Raw genomic sequence first — 14214 nt, 5'->3', positions numbered from 1 at the left:
TTAGAAATGGAGATCGCAGTTATGTTTCCTCGCAGATAGTCAACTACCCCGCCGGAACCTGGGATCTTGAGTTCGCGTCATGAGAGGGATGATCCATGGGTCCCCTCGGCCTGACTATCAAGCCCAAATCGCGGGGTATTCTGAGAAGGTGGCAAGGCATTTGGAGCACAGTACGGCCCGACAAACCTCCCCCGGGATCCTTTGAAAGCCCAAAGTTGCAAGCTACCACAGAGCTAATCATCGCACATGTGTATACTCATCTTGGTCTGGATATCGTATACATGCGAGATCGAGAAACCGCACACAATTGCGCGAATGCGTGGTATTGGCAATGAGGTTGTCTTACAAGAGCTTTCCTCGAAGCTTCACCGAGACTGCTAGGGAATGAAAGCAATATGACGACCAAACTGCGGGTTGCTCAGACCTCAAAGCACGATAGCCGTATGGAGCCAAAGCAATCACAAGCAAATGGCAAACATAGATGAAGGACCCCCATCTCCTGGCAATTGAGTGTCCTCCCAAGACGCAATCAGATGAAATGGACGAGCAGGGCGCGGCGGGTAATCCCCAAAGGAGCCCTGCAATTATCCCTACAGACACAACCCGTTTACTTTGGTGGGCATTTCTCGGCATCCCCCGTCTCTTTGTTAAGACTAGTACGCGGGCGAACGGGACCTTGCTTGACTGGTGTAACGGCTTTTTTGATTAACAACAGAAGGAAGAGAGAGAGAGATGGAGGGGGTTTAAAATAAGATCACAACGGCCACACTACTCTTGGAAGGGAGATGGGAGCCAGCCACGGTTCGGTTTCGAAATCCTCCTCCCCAAGTCGAGCGCCTCGTTAGTAGATCTAAGATGACCTCTCGGCACCAGCACTACCGCTGGTGCACACCACCAGGCCGCACGGACGTTGACGATGGAATAGGGACGGACAGAGAAGAAGGTGGTGGTGTATTTGTTGAGTACGTAGTATGGGTCGGCGCCCAAGATTATCTCTCGTTTGAGCAAGGAGTGGAATCACTTCCCAATCAGCAAGGGCCTAGAGGGCGGCGCTGAACGGGAGGACGGGCGGGAAGACGGAGGTAATTAGGAACATTGTCGTGATTCTTCAAGGATTCGTGCAGCCAGCCGGGGATGATATTGGTCCTCGTGGACTGGGGGTATATGCAGACACTCGTGACTGGCAGATTGGATATTGAGGAAGGGAGAAAATTAAGATATATATCATTTGCAGTGTGTGAGAGAGACGCCGCGGAAAAGAGACCCAAAGAGATGAACGAAGCATTACTGGACCTTTTGTGGAGTAGAAAGCCCAAGTCCCCGATGGTTTGAAACAAAGATTCATATTCCCTAGGAGGCCAGGAACGCGCATTGGCCAACGAAGCCCTGTTGTGAAATTCTGGCCGGCGTGAGAGCATGTCAGACAAATAACGTACTTTGTAGGCTGTACCTTCAAGTTCGGTCCTGATCTTACCTAAGGTGGGTAGCGTCGTGCCTCGCAGTGCGATAATACCAGTTGATCCCTAGATATTATTACATGACGGCCCGGCGGCTCAGTCCGATCAAGAACGAGGATTGTAGCTTACCGAAGTAGTCTAGATCGTCGGAGCGGATGGACGACGGTATATTCGTGCCTTACCTTGTGGCAGGCTTGGAACCCCAAGGAAGGCGAAAGGAAGGAGCGGACGGGGCGGGTGGCCGAAGTTTACCTTTACATTTTCGCAGTCCTCCTTCTGAACCGTGAGGTATGTGCCGATGTTCTGGGCTGCCCATTCGTCAGATGACAGCAAGATGTTCTGATGCGCGGGAGAAAGCGCAAGATGACGGTCATTCCCGCGGTTAATTGGACCGGCCCGTGGCTTGCCAGGCCAAGTGAGACCTGGTCGCTTTGAAAGTTATCGATGAGTGGGCGAGAATTCTTCGCCGGAAGGGTCTCACCCTCAGCACCCCAACTTTGGGCAAGTATTCGTCTGAGATGAGGTGTCGCATCGCCATGTAAGGCGACCTCCACCATGAGAGCATCTCATTTCCATCATGGGTTGGTAGTTGAATTAGATGACCGTAAGGTTTCTCGAGGTATTAATCATCAGAGACAACACATAGGTTGTACGAGTTCTCGTTGGCATACCCCTGCTGGACGGTACGGATGAAAAGAGGCTATCCGGAAGGAAGAGCCCAAACCACCAAATGCCCACGACTGAATGTGGTAAGTACTACCTGCCGACATCATCACGAAAGGCTATACGTACCTACATTACAAAGGTGTCAATGAATTGGAAGCCACGATTAATGAACTTCCTCTATCCGAACTGATGGCCTCATCTGACTTTTCCATCTCCATCATGGTTTTTATTCCCGGTTCCTACTTTTGGGGTGCCAATGTCATGTCAGACCAGTACGACAAAATATCTGTCCATACGGTCGCAATTACTGGGACATTCCCGACGCAACAAGAAAGCATCTCCCTGCCGGCGCGAAATAACGTCAGTTCAAACAAAACAACCCAAGGCTCAAGCACCTCAGAAAAGAAGCTTGGGCAAAAAAAAAAAAAAAAAGCAAACAAAGCCATCATCTAGTCTCTCCTTTTTCTCGCCTTTCAACTTTCGACTCCAATTTGCTCCTGCCTGCCCTCTCCCTCTGCCCCGTCCCTCCCTTCCGGCCCTTTCCCCTCTCCCCTCCTTCTCAATTTCGAATCTCCTCGTTTGGTGTCTACTTGTACCTTCCTCGAAGACATAGGCGCCAGGGGATGCCGAGCCGCCGACCACCACGGACCAAGGCATCACAGACAGCAACAACCCTCACATCATCTTCCATCAAACCCGGCATCGAAACGGGCAGGCATTTCCCTCGATATTATAATCCAGCATTGCATGCTCACCTAACCTTATACGCTCCTATCTACACTGTCGCATACATACAACGCGCTATCTACAGAATACACATCATTCCGCGCCAGCCTGACATGCATTAATTACTGTATGCATTACTTACGTCAGTCAGCCCATACGAGAGCTTTTTCGTAAGCAATGGCAAAGCAAGTAGCTTTTCGATTTTGAGCTTCCAAGACTGCCAGAACGGGAGCTGCAGGCAACGTCGCTCGCCCAGCTTCCGAGTTCGTGTTCTGCCACACCAACTTGCCGGGTCAGACAGCATCTATGTACGGAACTGGATTTGCAGCAATGCAATGCATACCTGGCCGTTCCATACCGAGACGACCTGTCGACTCTGATCCTCTAGTTTCTCTTGCTCCAGGTTTAGATTCAAGACCCTTGGTGCTTCAGCTTTCTCCCCTCCCTCTCCCCACTGACTTGACCAGTGACTGCAATGGCGACCCCAATCCCTGACCCCCGAATACCCTGGCTTCTCCCTACCGCATTGCATGCCCGCACTACTTTTGCAACTTAGCAGCCCGTTAGGCTAGAGCCGCCGTGCGATCAGCGAGTCCCTGTTGACCACTGACCAGAGACATTCCTCACGCACCTGAGATTGACCAAGGATCGACCGTCAGGTCCATGGCTCCAAATAAGACAAGCACACAAGCAAGCAGAGTCGGGTCGACTGAATGGGGCACGGGCGCGGGCTGGAGGCGCACAGCACCGACGTCGACCTAAAGCAACCCCCAACTTCAAGGCACGGTGGAAATGCAACTATGTGAGGAACTCAGGAAGCGCAGCAAGCAACCAGCAAGCTACCTTACCTCGCGGGTGTTGCTGGTGGTAGTTGCCGTAGCTCTGCTCTCGAGCTCTCCGTTGGTTGCTTGCTCCCGGTTGCTGTTACTCCTCAACTGGAGCCTGCGGCCCTGCTGTGCTTCTTCCCGAAAGCAATCAGTTTGAACCACAGACGCGGCCCAGGGGCCTGCGCCGGTGTCTCTGCCCCGGCACTCTCTCCTACCCTCCCAAACACGCCAGCGATTCGACATCGAGCCTTTTGAGGGGAACACACAGATGATGGTTAGGTAAGTGAAAGTCAGTCAACCTGTCTATCCGTACCTTGGCTGTCTGCATTATCATTTTTAGCCCAGCAGCAGGGCGAGGAAAGCTCAGACTCGGGGGTTTTGTTGCCAAAATACTTTGCATTCTATTCTGGGGTACGAGGTGTTGTGCGATGCACATCTGCCACAACTACGAACACGCCCCCCTTAATTGCTTTTACAGTAGATACCATTCTCACATTTCCTGTCCTTGATATAGGGACCTGCAAGTGCGAGTCCCCTCACCTCTGTGTTCAAAGGAAGCTGTTCCGCCGCTGGTGGAGTAGGCTCGTCTCGCGTAGCTTTGCCCGAGGTAGCCTTGCTCAGACAGCATAGGTACGGATACAGATACAGGGACACTGGAAGTTTCCCGGCGACGATGATGACGATGAGGGGCACACGACAGGGCATGTGGTCAACAGTGTATCTTGTCGTCATACACTGTAGGCCAAATGGCGCTGATTGCTTGGTGTCACCTGTTCAGTTGCGATTGTTGGTTGGGCCGCTGGATGTGCTACTAACAGCCCAGCCCCTTCGCTGGATCGTCCATGTCGGGACATGAGCTCGCAGAGATGACCATTGGTGATACGTCTGGAAAGATTGGAAAAGAAAAGAAGCTGGTAGCAGGCGCCTAAAGACGACCAGCCTATCTCCGTCACAGTCCCAATCTACGGTTGTATGTGTAGGAGTCAGCCTGGAACCAAAGCAAGTCCCGAGATGAGGTCATTTCGAGCACGGGTCCGAACAACTACCTTGCGCTACAACATGAGAGGAAACATGCAGCTGGATCAAAAGTACAGGGCAGGGCAGGTTTCTTCTTTCGACTGCAGCGCATCTCCAGCACCTTTTAGCACGCATCACAAGTTTGAAGTTGGCCAGTCCTGAGTCGGCTGCCTGTCGCGGCCAATCAGGGCGGGAAGCGCGAGGGCTGGCAAGTCGAGTCGTCTTTCCCTTTTCAGAGTCCGGCCGTATGCGCTGTCAGTTCTTCAGAAAGAATACGAATCACTTTTTCAAACTTTCATCCTTCTCGAGATGGTAGGGCACAAATGACACCAAGACCTTGGGAAGCTAATCACTACCTTAAGGCTCGGAGGCTCAGTAAGAATGGACCGCGATGCTCCAGTAGGGAGCTTGATGTACGTTTGGAGACAGATGGCACACTGTGTTTTCTAATTTGGAGTCTTTCGCAGACAACCATCTGAAGTCTCAAAGCAAGGCTTCGTGCCTTGGTCAAGGTAAAAGTGTGTGCCCCTCCCATCCAGTCCTGCAGCCAGGGCTCTGTCATCTCAAAGCGTATGTACTTTGTGCCTTAGGTAAGTAAGGTAGGTACGTAGTAAGGCGGGTTGGGGCATCTTGCACCTGCCCGGGCAATGAAATGGAAGGCACCGAGAGGACCAAAAAGTACGTACTTGACGCTGCCGGATGAGACCCCACCTCACAGGCTATTACTCCACCTTTTCCCACACCACCACACCACACGGCCGCGGCCACACGGCCACACGGCCCCCAGGCTAAGGTAGCCCGTCCGCCAATTCATCCTCCGATACTTTCGTACCCACCCAGCTGCCACGCCCATTTTGCGGCCCTGCTACGCCTGCCCACTTGACTTGACCTCTTCTAGCCGGTCCCTCTCGTGCCTTCTCCCACTTCAATCTGAACAGACCCCGCTTTTACTTTTCCAAGCACCCGAACCAAAACAGAGTGGGAAACACGCGAAGCAGGAGACCAGAACAAGCAAAATGGAACCTCCAACTCCACCCGCTATGGGTGTTGTTCCATTCACTGTACGCAGTGAGGTAAGGTACTCAGGTCCGTAATAAGGATACTTGGTCGATTGTTCTGCTCCCTGAATCCTGTCGGGTGTTGTCTCTTGCAGTCAGTCTTGCAGCCAGTCTTGCAGCCCGTGAAGAAAGCAAGTCACTGACACACCACTCCATTGGACTGCATCGAATCTGTCGAGTCCTTCTTTGCGCACTCTGTGATTCTGTACCGTGCAACCTGCGTCCCACCAAGCCCAGTCCAGCCCAGTCCTGTCTCGTCTTATCCCCCGCTGCATGTACACTCCGGGCAGTCTCCTGCGTACACTACCTGACGGGATACATGATACGTTCCCTAGGCAAGTTGGTTCCCAGCAAATTCAACCAGCATCGGCAGCACCAAGGTAATCAGCGAGAGTAGTCCCATTCTTGCCCTAGTCTGACGGCCTGCGCTCCCATCCACCTTGGTGATTGCTCACTCCACTAGGAGCTATTCGCTACCCAGAACCTAAGATTCTCATATCCGTATCCATACGCACTTTTTCCCACAGAGTTATTGTCGTGCTGGCGGCTTTGCTGGCGGTTTGCCCCCAGTTGCCAGCTTTTCTCGAATCTTGCCAGCCTCCGGGTCCCAGTAAAACAATCCCCCGTCGCTCCGTCGTCCACTTCACTCCCCTCGCTCCGCAACCCACCTCACCTCACCTCATACGGTTCCAAGATTCCACTTCTTTCGTCTCCATTCAGCCAGTGACAGTCAGCGTGTCCCGGTCCCCATCAGGCACAGAAGTTGCTGCGAGCCTGCGACCCAGCGCCTACTTTTATACAGAACCTCAGTGGACCAGTGGACGGTACCTTTGGTGCCCGTTCGCCATCGCAAGTACTCAGGTACCTAGGTAAGTATCTCTCGTCCCAAATTCCGTACGGTCTATACCTACCTTACCTTAAGGCTCCATTTATGCTTGGATCGATTACCGCCGCTGCTTGCTAATTAAGACCAAGACCAAGGCTAAACCGTTCCCCTCTGTCTTGCACGCCTTCCCGGTTCACTCCCCGACTCGAAAAGTCTCGAGACACGGCTGTCACTGCGACTGTACTTGTAGTTTTGCTGCCATCTACACCGTTCTCGCCGGTACTACTGGCCCCTCCACACACCTCAGTATACCTTGCCCACCAAAGCCTTATCACCTCCAGCTTGAGGACCGTAGACTCACTCTTAAGAGACTGAGAGTTGGTAGGCAGACAGACCACCACCACCACCACTACCGCTACCACACAGCCGTCGCCGCCGCCGCGTGCGTACCTCTCCCGCCGTCCACTCCACGTCTCGAGCACAAGTCCAAGGGGAGACAGCATCGCATTGTGCCCGTACCGAGTTTTTCCTCCTCACACACCCTCTATTCATACCCTCTTTTTTCCCTTCCTTTCCCTTTCTTCGACGTTTTAGACTTTTTAGGGTGTATCATGGATAGCAGCCAGAGCACGACTATTTCCAACGGCACCTCCCAACGTCGCAGGCTCACCAAGAAGCCACCCTCGTCCTACCAGCAACACACCCGTTCCTCGAGCGGTCTCGATGGTGGCATCGACGCCCTCTCTCTCCAGAGCAAACGCAGCTCTACATCGCTGAAGCGCGCTCCTTCCGCTCCACCAGCCCGGACGACGCCCTCAAACGCACCAGCAGCTGCTTATTCCTCTGCCTCTGCTTCTGCTTCTGGCTCGGCTCAGAGTTCTGGTATTCCTCTACCCGGCGTTGCTTCTTCTGCCGCTTCCAACAGCTCTTCGCCCCGTCACCTTCCATCAAGTCAGACGCACCTTCCCAATCCTTCCCCCATTCTGCCTCAGGGCCAGTTCGCCGCCGTCGCTGGATCTGCTGCTCCTTCCCCAACTGCCTACCACCACCCCCAGCTCCACGCCCAGGCCCAGACCTCCTCCTCCTCCACCTTCCACGCTTCTTCTGCTGCCGCTGGCGCTTCTGCTGCTGCTCACGGTCACGCCCAAACCCACGCCCACGCCTTTTCTCCTCACCACCATCAGCTGCACTTCAATCACCCAAACAATTTCTACCAAAACAACAACACCAACAACAGTCCTGTAGGTAACGGTTTCGCCGTCGGCATCGCCCACAGCACCGATCGATCTCTCGATCCCGCCGCTCCCTCGCCTTTGTCGTCACAACCCCACGACGAATTCATCGGCGCTCCCTTTGACGGTGCTGCGGTCCTGAACCGCATCGAGCAGACCAAGTCGCCTGTCGCCGGTCAGCATCCTCACTTCAACACCCCCAACTACCACCGACACAACGCTCCCGCCCCGCTCATCAAGTCAGCGACCGATTCGCGCATCAAGGGCCCCGCCCTGAGACAGTCCCAGAGCTTCACGAACGATTCCTCCATGATGAACGAAAAATCACAAGGCGGACGGGTGACGGAGAACTCAATGATCAGCCCCAAGAGATATTCAGACGAGGCAAAGGAGCCCCGCATGGGCGTCCTGCGCAAGAAGTCGGGCTTCTCTGGCTTCATGAACAGCCTCGTCGGCACCCCAAAGAAGCCAGTCATTTCTGCGCCTGAGAACCCCGTCCATGTCACCCACGTCGGCTACGACAGCTCGACTGGCCAGTTCACCGTCAGTCCGGCCCCTCCATTTCCCCCCTCCAGGCCCATGTTTGGCTCTCTTGTGCAGCAGTCGAGTCTCTACTCGTTCTCTGTTTTCGTACTTCCTCTTTGTCCTCGTGTGCTTGGTGTAGCTGACGATTTTCTACGATACAGGGTCTCCCCAAAGAATGGCAGAGATTAATCAACGAGAGTGGAATTCCCGAGAAGGAACGTAGGGAGAACCCCCAGACCATGGTTGACATCATCACATTCTACAAGGAAACGACCGAGAAGCCAGCCGAGGATCAAGTTTTGGAGAAATTCCACGATGCTAGAGCGCCTGACTACCGTCAGTATGCAAACGCGAACTCGCCGTCGGGTGCCATGTCGCCGGGCATGTATCCGCCAACCACTTATATGGGTATGTCACCAATGATCAGTCCACCTGCGAGCCCTAGGTTTCCAACTGTCAATCATGAAGGATCTTTCGAAAACCCCCGCCAGCCGCCGCCCGTCCCTGGAGTTTCGGGAGGCAAAGGCTCCGGCAAGGACATCAACCTGATGCCCAGCCGCCCGGCCCCGAAGCCACCCGTCAGCATGCCCTCGTCGATGAGGTCCGCCCCCTCCAACTATCCCGGCAAGGACTCTGGCATTGGAATATCTCAGCCCGCCGAGGACCTGCCCCCGGTCGCCTATCAGCCGCCCAAGGAGAGCAACGTTCCCATGCTACCCGAAGAGCATCGTGGAGAGCACCGATCCCGATCCCGATCCAACTCGCGTGCTGGCGCCCCCGCCGGTTACGTGCCCCCCACGCCTAACCCGCAGACAGCTCAGGCGAACGTTTACCAGCAGCAACTCATGCAGCAGCAGCAAGAGCAGGCCCTAGCTCAGGCCCAAGCGGCCATGTCTGGCCAGATCAGCCGTGCCCCGAGCAAGAGACAGCCCGCCCAGCAGCCGACACCGCCCCAGTCGCAACACCAGTACGCTCAGGGTCCCACGGCAAACGGCGGTCCCGGCCAGCGACAGCAAGTTGGTGTACCTGGCGCACCTGGTTCCAGACCCAGACACCGACCCCGCCAGAGCACCGGTATCGATGTTGTCGCTGCACTGAAGCGCATCTGCTCCGACGGCGATCCTCGCGAGGTCTATAAGAATTTTAATAAGATTGGCCAAGGCGCGTCAGGCGGTGTCTACACCGGCTACGAGCGAGGAACAAACCGTCTGGTCGCTATCAAGCAGATGAACCTCGAACAGCAACCCAAGAAGGATCTCATTATCAACGAAATCCTTGTCATGAAGGACAGCTCACATCCCAATATTGTCAACTTCATTGACAGCTTCCTCTGCGGAGGTGAGCTTTGGGTTGTGATGGAGTTCATGGAGGGTGGCAGCCTTACTGATGTTGTCACCTTTAACATCATGACCGAGGGCCAGATTGCCTCCGTTTGCAGAGAAACACTTAAGGGCTTGCAGCACCTGCACTCAAAGGGAGTCATCCACCGTGACATTAAGTCTGACAACATTCTCTTGTCAATGGAAGGCAACATCAAGCTGAGTAAGTTTTGAGCGAAAATTCGACACCATGGCAAAACTAACACCAAATAGCCGATTTCGGTTTCTGCGCAACCATTAACGAGGCCCAAAATAAGCGCACCACTATGGTTGGCACGCCTTACTGGATGGCCCCTGAAGTTGTGACGCGCAAGGAGTACGGGCGCAAGGTGGACATCTGGTCTCTGGGCATTATGGCCATTGAGATGATTGAGGGAGAGCCGCCATACCTGACCGAATCGCCTCTTAGAGCGCTGTGGTTGATCGCTACCAACGGCACACCCCACATCAAGGAGGAGTCCAACCTGTCAGCAGTCTTCCGGGACTTCCTGTACTTTGCCCTCAAAGTCGACCCTGAGAAGAGAGCCAGCGCGCATGACCTCCTTAGAGTGAGTTCAGTCGAGATCCCAGCGACATGGTCTGATACTGACATTTTCCTTTTCTTCCAGCACGAGTTCATGAAGGGCTGCGTTGACCTTTCTCAATTATCGCCATTGGTGCGTGCCGCAAGAGAAGCTCGGCTTGCCGAGAAGGCCAGAAAGGGACAGTAGGACTCCCCTGGCTATTCACCGAAGAACATCTTCAAGCGGTTGAAATATCGACATTAATGACGACCTTGACGACAACATACATCCAAAATGGGGCTGCCCCTTACCTGTGCATGAAGATACCCCAGGAAATACTGTTGACCACGACACACGTAGCTTGAGGACGCTTTCCACCTCCGCTCTGCACAATAACTTTACTCATCCTTTGGTCAACCCCTTTGGCTCTCGATATGCTCATGGACCCAGTGTGTGTCCGTGCCCTGGCTTAGCCGCCTTTCGACCCCCAATCATAACTCTACTTGCTTTCAAGATACCACTTCAGGGCTCTGAACCATTTTTGGCTTGGACTTTCTGACATTTCTTCTTCTCGACGACTTGCACACGCAGCATCATTCGGCATGTTGGCGACCGAGCAATGTCCCTTTCTGTGACGGCTTTTCTCTCTTCGATTTACATAGAGGCGACACGATTCTGATCTCGGCAACCTGCCTCAAAGTCAGGCTTTGGTTGCGTATGCGCAACTCTGTCTTCCCATTGGATCAAGACATCCGCTTTGGACCAATCATGTTACCAAAGTCTAGTGACCAATGTCACCCTGGATATCGGTTACTAAGGAGGGACGAGACGATGAATCGCACGATCTGATTTGGCCAGCGGGAATAGGTGGTCAACTCTTTTTTTGGGGGCAGACAGGCTAACCCCTTTTTCAACCTGTCTTGTGGGGATTTCTCTACTCTGTACAGAACACATCCGAAGAAAAAAAAAGGATCGATTTTCAGATGAGACGTCGACGGGCACTTACGAGAGGGCATGTTCTCGGCTCTATAGTCCCTCATGTCTCAAGCCCACACAGGAGGGCGTTCTTTACTGGTCATGCGCGAGTCGATGTACCACCGTGACGGTGGCACAATGGCTCTTCTAGACAGACTCGACTAGGTAGAGGAATGACCCTCAGGCCCAGCAGGCCTAAGAAAGTTAAAAGCAGTGTAGCCTTGTCTTCCAGTGGTGTCGTGCAGTGTCGAGTGATTCCATGGTCCGGTTATCCCATATACTCTGAACATGATGTCTCATTTACGCTTCAGCCCCTCCTTCTACAGAACAGAACATGGTCTTTATGATCCTGTCGACTTCTCCAACTCTATAAAGCTAGTTTTCATCCTCATGCGACCATGTCATGCAGATTGTCAGCATTCGCATTGATGAGCCCTAGACTGTCATCTTCTTTTTTTTTTTTTTTTTAGTGAAGCTCTTAGTGCCTTTGCTGGTCCTATCGTCCCTCTTCTCTGGACGAGATAGATAGAAAAAAAAGGTTCTCTTCCCTTTCTGATAAATGTGTGTTTTCTGCCCTCCCTCTATATCTATGCGGCTGGCGCCACTGAAAAAGCCACCAGGGGGCCTACATGGAGTGGTTGCTGTGCGCAAATGCGAGCGATTGGGGGGGGGGGGGACTATCAATGTATGGAAAGGATTTTCCATCTGCCATTCGTTTTTGTTCGTAGGTCATGGCAGTTCGGCTGTATTCGTATTGGTACTTCAAAGTCGTTGGGGATGAAGACATTTGTATGAATTCCGCGTCTTCTTTGGGGGCGTGTGTATTGGGACGTTTCTCTGAGCGCGAGAGAGAGGAGAGAGAGGGGGGAACGGGGAAAGGGAAAGCAAACATTTAGCAACCACGGCGCCTGATTCTCTTCTTTCCCGGACAGAAGTCTTTGTCCATGAACTCTAGATTCGGTTTCTTTACTCGGCCTTTGAGTAACCTGATAATGTGGAAGGCAGGCTTCACGACGGGCTGTCTTGGCTGTCTATACGAGGGATTACGTCACCTTTTCTGGACAGGATGAAGAGACTTTGTATCTAGAGAAACGGCTGATGGGGTCCGGGAGGACTTGTAGTATGTGGTCTTATCGGAGTTGGCTTCCCATTCCTCTTACCACCGTGGTGCCGAAGACGGGGGGGAGCGCCTATTTATATCTGATGGTTTGTTAGGAAGTTCTTTCCTGCGACGGAGCCGGGAGTCTAGTGGAAGAGTTTTTTTCGGGGATCAGCTTGAGAAAGGTGACGGGAAGAGGGTGTTTTTCTGGGGTGGCTGCGGACGCGGTCGTCAGATGGTTGACTGTTCTCCCCGGTAAGGGCTGGCATCAGATAACGGGGTTGCTACTAAGAGTTGAAGTCAAGAGTTTTGGCAAGAGCTGGAGAAAAATCTGAGTCCAGACTAGTTCAGCAATGGCTAGGAGGAAGGAAGAACTTCACTTATAGTCGGCACAAGATAGGGAGGACCCAATCTGGGTTCTTGACAAACGAGGACAGCGCGACTTTCTCACGGCCAGGTCCCTCGCCCTTTGTTTTGCCTATGCTCGACTCGTTTTGACGGGGTAAACGTACTAGTTGCAAGGAGCCTCGGTGTATGATCGTGCCGCGCGGCACATCCGTTCATTTCTTTTTCAAACGAGATCCAAACAATGTATCGAACATCAATCTTGACCTTGGTCCTAATCGTGCCATGGTTTGTTAAGTCCCTGCTGTTCGTTTCTGCGGAACAAATTGGTCCTGATATCCTGCCGAACCAACAAAAAGGGGGTCCACTAGATCGTTGTCGAAAGATGAAGACATTGTCCGAGTGTTCTTGAAAAGGTTTCAAGTTCTATAGGTCGGTCACCTTCTGTCCTGACCAAGCTTCAGCAAGAGATCGAGAGTACCTAGACGATATATTATGCCAGACTCGACCTATACGAATCTAATGTGCAACAGAGGCAAACTTCTCAGGACGTTCAAAGCTGACGAACCCCGGTGAAGAACTGTATGTCCACTTCCCTTTAGCTCGCCGTCGATACCTTCTTAGAGAAAAGAACGACATCCATTGCCGTGTGCCGATTGACACACATGAAAGTGAAGGTCTAGTTTGGGAAGATTCTTCGTGTAGGCCAATGGATTGGTTGACATTGAAAGAGACGTTGTCTTGCAACAAGCTATCCGTATAATAGTCCTATGCCTCCCCCGGGATCGCTCTCTGAGCATTACAGCATGAATATACATAGGCCCCAGGCTGGGAAGACTGGAGAGGCAAGAATAAGTCTCGGTTTCCTTATTCTAGAAAGGTTAGAGAGGCTCAGAAACTGACTGGAAAGAGTACATTAAATGGGTATACGGCATACGCACCCACGTGATTGTGTGTCGTGGTGGCTGAACCGTACCTTCCCACACTGTCCATGGCTATGGCCATGACCTGGAGAGAAAGGGTATATACCCCCCCCTCAATCCAGTTCCCGTCACCAGCCAGCAGGCGCCCGTCTAGGTCGACGGGTCAGGTCAAACTGGCTGGGTGGTGGAGTGGTTAAAGGTCGACAATCAATTATACACGCCAACCAGCCTACTCGACGACAGGCTTCGCGAGAGTACCCGAGTTCGAATTCCAGCTTGAGCGCCCATAAATGAATTTCCCAGCATGAGCACCAAGAGATGTAGCCCCCAGTTCAGCACCGGGAGGGGTGAACTCTTTTTACTTCCCGTTGTTAATATGAGTAGTGCTCTTTTTCTTCCTGATGTCGTGATGGCATCAACTACTCCGGTGACTCACCGAGAGTCACGTGTTTTGGTATTACACAATTACTGATGTTTACACCTGCACCATCATATCGTGGTTCAAGTTTACGTACGGAGTACTGACCGCCCGGAAGGCAGGGGTCAAGACTCCCCGGCCGCGCTGGGAAGTCCCATGCTTTGCATCTGATGTGTTGCAGTGAAATGCTCCCCACGAGAGTCATTCAAAAAGGATGCGGGAGGACGACAAAACCTCC

At 52.9% G+C, this 14214-nt stretch overlaps 1 protein-coding gene across 1 annotated transcript; it reads left to right on the top strand.

The window, feature by feature from the left end:
- The first annotated feature begins 6379 nt into the window (after window positions 1-6379).
- On the top strand, window positions 6380-11638 carry HER10_EVM0012946 (uncharacterized protein). Its single transcript, XM_035483199.1, has 4 exons — window positions 6380-8352; window positions 8496-9876; window positions 9927-10261; window positions 10322-11638. Exons 1-4 carry the CDS (start codon window positions 7189-7191, stop codon window positions 10421-10423), a joined length of 2982 nt encoding a protein of 993 aa, XP_035330263.1. The 5' UTR covers window positions 6380-7188; the 3' UTR covers window positions 10424-11638.
- Window positions 11639-14214: the final 2576 nt, after the last annotated feature.

This window comes from Colletotrichum scovillei (genome assembly GCF_011075155.1).
Source record: "Colletotrichum scovillei strain TJNH1 chromosome Unknown Contig00009, whole genome shotgun sequence".
Taxonomy (NCBI): domain Eukaryota; kingdom Fungi; phylum Ascomycota; class Sordariomycetes; order Glomerellales; family Glomerellaceae; genus Colletotrichum; species Colletotrichum scovillei.
Note: the sequence above shows the minus strand (reverse complement) of the source record. Positions and strands in the feature narration are given on the sequence as shown.